Source organism: Limulus polyphemus, unplaced genomic scaffold (genome assembly GCF_000517525.1).
Source record: "Limulus polyphemus unplaced genomic scaffold, Limulus_polyphemus-2.1.2 Scaffold5518, whole genome shotgun sequence".
In the NCBI taxonomy this organism is placed as follows: Eukaryota; Metazoa; Arthropoda; class Merostomata; order Xiphosura; family Limulidae; genus Limulus; species Limulus polyphemus.
Window position 1 is genome coordinate 53,160 of NW_013671128.1, and position 6,877 is coordinate 60,036.

Sequence of the window (6,877 nt, forward strand, 5' to 3'; positions counted from 1 at the left end):
GCACGCTATAGTGTAAATATTATTATAGACTGCACACTAGTGTAAATATTATTATAGACTGCACACTATAGTGTAAATATTGTTATAGACTGCACACTACAGTGTAAACATTATAGACTGCACACTAGTGTAAATATTGTTATAGACTGCACACTATAGTGTAAATATTGTTATAGACTGCACACTATAGTGTAAGTATTGTTATAGACTGCACACTATAGTGTAAATATTGTTATAGACTGCACGCTACAGTAACACCAACAAATCTAGATTGATTCAGTGAATGATAATTTTCTTTTGTACTAAATCACTCAAGTTACTCAATTCTCTAAGTAATGAATATTTTCTTCAATACTAATTCCTTTAACAATGAGTATTTCTTTGTTTCAATTGTCCAATTGATAAATGTTCCTTTTAGAAATAATTCCTGAAGTAATAAACATTTTCTTTTGTATCAATTCATTGCATAATATTTCATTTTGTATAAACATAATGAATATTTTTCTACATAATGAAGACAATCCTTTTGCCATTGATGGGCATTATGCAGGTATTCATTTCCTAGAGTGTAAATGTTTAGTATCACTTGATATGTGGAAGATCTATCACGAAATTTCCTCTGTAAATTCATATTTGTATAACAGTTACATGGAGTTATTTCCAGCCTAGAAAACTTATTTTATATATGCCTTACCTGTCCTCTAGCACTGTGATCATCGGTTCAACACCTTCTGTATCCACAGCCGAGAGCTGGTCGGCAAATTCTATAGCTTCTTCCAGACTCCGAATTCCTGCTTGGTTGGCAAAATCTACTAAAGCTAGCCTCTCCAGGTGTTCAATTGTTTGACGATCAATCTTAGTTTGCTGGAAATAGAGCATAAAAAAAAGATTTCTTTGAAATTTGTCCAAGTCTTATGAATACACTAAATAGAAGTGGATTATGTATACAGGAAGTCGAGGTATTAATAGCTTATGGAACAAACACATTGCTACCTATACAGTACACAGCATTGCAAGCTCCCCTTCTAGATACTACATATTCTCATGAAAACTTCATTATTTAAAGCAGAAATATGGATGATCTGTGGGGAAAAAATGGGTATGTGGTGGAATCTATGAGCATAGTCTTAGGTAAAGACATGTTGAATACATTTTCACAAAAGGATTTCATAATACATAGATAACAAGGGACTATATTGTCCTTCAAAGCTACCTCTGTACACCCACTCATGAGAAAAATAAAAAAACTGAAACCCATTCTTTTCATAATATTGATACCACTCTTAAATTTTGGTTCCAGTTTTTACTACTGCCAATAGCAACTTCTTCCAAAAGCTGGTCATCCTGCTAAAAAAATGAAACTTGTCTTAATTTAAGCCTAGCCTGTCTTTTTCCAAGTCTTAAACTTGTGTCCTCTCTTCCTTTTGTCTTCAAGACAGAAATCAGAGGCCTTTTTCTTATTGGTTCTCTCAGATAATTTTGTGATCTTCAATAAAACCATCTCTTACTCTTTTTCTGTAAAAGAAAAAAAAAAGAGAGAATTCTTAACTTACCCCATAAGATAACTCCCTTGTATTCACCGAATCTTTCTAGTGGTCCTCAGAATTCTTTCCAATAAATCTATATCATTTCTGATATAGGGATCCCAAACTGTACACACTGTTTCAAGTGAGACCTAATTAGTGACTTATACAAAGAAATTACTTTTTTGACCTGTAAACCATGTCTATAATAATAACCCTAAAATTCCATTAGCTTTGTGACTAGTAATGCAGCAATACTTGGATGGCTAGAGTGATTTATGCCAAGATACCTTTCTTAAGCAACACCATTGAGTTTCAGCATCCATCTACATTACATTTTTGATCCTAATATAACTCAAATACATCACCTTGCACTTACTGTAAATCATTCAGTAGCATTGATCCTAATATAACTCAAATACATCACCTTGCACTTACTTTAAATCATTCAGTAGCATTGATCCTAATATAACTCAAATACATCACCTTGCACTTACTTTAAATCATTCAGTAGCATTGATCCTAATATAACTCAAATACATCACCTTGCACTTAATGTAAATCATTCAGTAGCATTGATCCTAATATAACTCAAATACATCCCCTTGCACTTACTGTAAATCATTCAGTAGCATTGATCCTAATATAACTCAAATACATCACCTTGCACTTACTGTAAATCATTCAGTAGCATTGATCCTAATATAACTCAAATACATCACCTTGCACTTACTGTAAATCATTCAGTAGCACCTCAATACAACTAGAACAGATCAATCCAACTGCATAGCGACATTTAATGTGGCTATTTTGTTCTTAAGATGTGTCCAATTCTACATTGATTAAACAAACTGCATTTACTCAGAGGCAAGTGGATTCATTAATATTGGAGTGGTTAGATCAAAAGGACCGCTGGCTGGATAGTGCTGAGATAGAAAACTTTACCAATTTACTAAATACACCTCTATTAATATCATTTATCTAAACAAGAGAAAAAGGTTAAGCACTGTACCCCAAGACAGTCCCCTAATAACAGAGGTACAATTTGACTGGGATCCCTTAATAACAACCCCTTTTCTTTCTATTACCCAGCCATCCTACAGTTTAATTAACTTGGGGAGGGCATCTGGGGAAGAGCAATCACTGCATAATTGGGTTTGATGTTTTGATACATGTTAAGATGAAATTAAAACTTAGTTTCTAAGTTTAAAAAAGTCATTTTTGAGGCCATGAGACAATATTTATCATTAATGAATGGGGATAATGAGTTAAAAGGTGATGTGGATTATATTTTGACAAAATAAACTGCTTTTAACACAAGATGGGTATGTTGTAAAAAGAGGTAAAGGACAACTGGGAGGATCAAACTAACAGGCTTACCTTGGACAAAGGAGAAAATTGAAGATGAATTCTACAAGTTTAAAGAAACAAACACAGAGGAAGGTTTACAGGACTGTAGAAAAGCTTGGATTCTGGTTAAAAAATCCAAAAGGTTTATGAGAAACAACTGGCTGATAATATTAATGTAACAGCAAGGAATTTTTTTTACAGTACCTTAAAAGAAGAAAAAATGTTAAAATGGGGATTGTTGATGGCAAGGTTGTTGTTGAAGACAATGAAATGGCTGAGTTTTTAAAGGTTTTATGTTAGCAATATTCTTTACGTAGATCATTCTATGGGAAGAACTTGGATTGACCTAATCGTGTAAAAATATATACTTTGGGAATAAAAAAAACATTTTTTGCATGGTTCTAAAGGAGGTAAAATATAAGATATGTGAGCCTATCTCTTTCAGTTTTAAAATTTTGGTATGTCAAAGAAAGTGAGCAAATGCATGAGAATTGGAGAAAAACTTGTGCTACTTTTATTTTGTAAAGAAAGCAATAAAAGTCACCTAAGTAATTACAGACCAGTTAGTCCTATCTGATAAAATAAGCTTTGTAAAATCACCTAGTGAAATAAAAATAAATTTCATATGGATTCACTAAAGAGAAATAATGCCTTGCTAATCGTTTTTTTCAAGGATGTTATCTGGATGATCAAAAAGGTGAACTTGGAATTTCCAAAAGGTTTTAGAGTTCACATCAGTAAGGGCTGAGGAAAGATTAGTCAATTGGAGTGTTGTGTAATTGTTTGGTAGCAAGCACAACATTTATAGTGAAGGAATTCAGTCACAATGAACCCTTGTTACTAATGGATTACCTCAGAAGTTGGTGTCTTATGCTCATTAGTAAAGTTTGCCAATGACATAAATCAATAGGTAAGTGGAAAAAGTATTTGGCAAATGACTTTTAATTACAGCAAAGTAATGCACTTGGGTTATAATTTAGACTGCAACTTTCCACAGATAAAAAAAACTTTCAGTAGTGTAACTGAAGAAAAGTATTTTGCCATAATGTGGATAAGTTACTCAAGTGCTCTGTTGTTAGTAGTGAAACTGTTAGATTTTTAAGAGTGTCAAAAGACGTAATTATCTCTATACACGTCACTAGTTAGATCTTATTTCAAATATTGTATATAGTTTTGTCGGTGCTACTATAGCGTGAGGTCTACCTCCCGTTAGTACTATAGTGTGAGGTCTACCGCTACATTATCCATCCCTCATGGATATCACACATTTCCATACATTTATTTTAGCGATAAATACTTAATTTGATACATTTTTATACATGTTTGATAGGCCTGGGTAGGCGACATATGGCGGTAGACCTCACGCTATAGTAGCACCGTTTTGTCTCCTTTAAGAAAGGATATTGACTTATTGGAAAGGGTTCATTAGAGGTCTTCTAGGATGGTTCTGGAGATGAAAGAATTATTTTATGGGTATAAATTAAGACAACGTATTTTGAGAAAAGAAAGCGAAGTGACAATCTTATTGAAGTTTATCAAAATATCCGTGGCAATGATAGGATGAATGCCTCTGATTTCTTTGTGCTATATTCTGAGGACAACAGGACAAAAGTTGAAGAAAAAAGACAAACTAGAGTCCAGTTAAGACAATTTATTTTTCTTACAGGGTAATCAACTTATGGAATGAGAAGTTGCTATAACTTATATTGTTTCAGTACATGAAAAAAACAACAACGTAATTTTCATCTTTGAAACCTTGGAGTTTGAGTCATCTCCAAGGTAGCTCAGTTAAAAGCTGGGTACTTATTACATTGTAAAAATTATTATCCCACAAATGCTGCTGCTACAGTAAAACTATTAATAAGTGTAAGTCTGTGTGGCTGTACAATAGCATAGGAATCACACCCACTGTTTCTAAATTTACATTTATTAAACTATGGTGGCACTAATCCTACAAGTTATAGAGTGTCCTACTGGATACAGTGGTAGGGATCTTATACCATTTTGGTGATACAGTCAATACAGTGATAATTAGGGCTTAACACAAGGACTGAAATACAGAAATGGAAAGCCTAATGATTGATATTTCCAACTAGCTTTTCACATTTTTAATAAATATTTGTATTTGTGGGAAAAGAAACTATTAATAATCATTTTTATATTCTTATTGAACACAGAACTTACTTTAATTATAGTGTAAACTACACAATATGTATGTACACAATACCTATATTAGCTAAATTAACAAAAAATCCACACTTTTGGAAAAAAATATTGGTACAAAAACTAGAAAACTATTTAGACACTTCGATTTTAAAGTTCAAGTTTAACTGTTACTTGACGACGTGTGTCCCCCAAGAGAATTTCACGAATCTCCTCAAGCTGCATGGGCAAATTTTTTCTCAGAAGATACACTAGAGTAGAACTTAAATTTGAAAAGGTCACATGAAAGTGTTGCAACTAGTTTCTTAATCTCTACAATGCTTTTTCTCTTTTGTAATTTACTGTAGTTATTTTTGTAAACTAGAAGTTGTAAACCTTTGAATTTTATTTTTCAATTATATTTTATAAGTCTATTTGAATGGTTTTTACCAGACTAATGCAACAAATTTATTAAGTTTTTTCCTATGGCGCTTTCTTTTCAAATATATTATTATTACTAATTAACAGTAATACTATTACTAATAATAGTAACATTATAGAGTAGTATAATTTATTCAACAGGGAACTTTTAAATATTTTATAAAACAATTTGAAGAAACAATAACATACTTTCATTTTTCCTAATTCTATCGCATTTGAACTGAAAGCCAAAGATGCTTTAAACTGATTTATGTAGATATTTCTGTATACATTGCGTAAAATGAATCTAATTATCATGGCCGTTATTTAACTCAAAACCATATAACAGTTAGATAAAGTTAAGTTGTAAACATAAACTTCAGCAAGTGCACTTCTCTACATCTGTCTCACCCTAAACATAAAGGAAATACTGCGTATAGTATAGTGCCATCTAGTGTTTCGTTTACCCAAATATTCAGATTTCTTGCAAATTATTTTAGATTACAAAATTTATAAATATTATCATCTACTTATATATATTTTTAAAGGTAAAATACTAATATGTTTTAAAAGAAAATTATTTTAAATTACGAAACATATAGATAGTACCATCTATTTATATTTTTTGAAAGATAAAATGCTAGTATTTGTATCTCACTTAAGCAAAACCAACAAATATAGTGATTCTGATGTTGGTATTCCAGTTTATAAACATAATAGTATATATTCAAATTGAAATATTGGACTAAGTTAAATAGTCACCACGAAATTTGGTAATACCCTTTTCCATAATAACAGTTGCAGCCAAAATCTGTTATGACAAGTTATATTTAAAATGATTAAACTATGTAAATATATATGAGTACAGAAAAATAAAGTTGCTTAGAAAAGTGTAATAAGTTGGGAGAAAAAATTTCGATGATTTTAGAATAATACAAATAATTGATTCTTGTAATACTTAAGGAAATATAAAAATATTTTGGCTTTAATTGACCATACCTTTTTGCGGACAGTGAAGTGGCACAAGTTAGTGCAGCAGAAAATGTGTGGAGAAGTTTATGTTAGGGATGAACTGTTCACGTGTATTAAAAATAAGTAGACACTGTATCTCACTGATCTTCTATAAACAATAAAAAGCTTTATATAAATCATTCTTCGAAAATTAAATTCTTGAAATATAATTAAAAATCATTCCAAGTACAAAATTATTAAATATATAGTGTTACGATATCGGGGTCACGTGACTCTCGTAACACGTCATTGACTTCTAGAAATATCCTGTTCCTTCGTGAATGTTCTAGCGTTTACTAGATATTTGTTAGTCTTGTATATATAAGACGGTCACAACGTGACGGAATAATGTGTAATTGAACTGAGTATTGTTGAGTGGAGCACGTGAGACGTTCGTTGAGAATGATAACGTTTGTTATAGCGCGATTGTT

The 6,877-nt window shown here is 31.5% G+C and overlaps 1 protein-coding gene across 2 annotated transcripts in view; it reads right to left on the reverse strand.

Annotated features, from left to right (window-relative positions):
• Nucleotides 1-5,869, reverse strand: part of LOC106472679 (glutamyl-tRNA(Gln) amidotransferase subunit C, mitochondrial-like) — a 16,426-nt gene extending 10,557 nt beyond the window's left edge. For both annotated transcript variants that reach the window (XM_013933333.2, XM_013933332.2), the window contains exons 1-2: nt 5,646-5,869; nt 695-864 (exon numbers count right to left, since the gene is read on the reverse strand). In XM_013933333.2, coding sequence (XP_013788787.1) covers nt 695-864; nt 5,646-5,753 — 278 coding nt within the window. In that variant the 5' untranslated portion in view covers nt 5,754-5,869. The remainder of the gene's footprint in view (nt 1-694; nt 865-5,645) is intronic.
• Nucleotides 5,870-6,877: the final 1,008 nt, after the last annotated feature.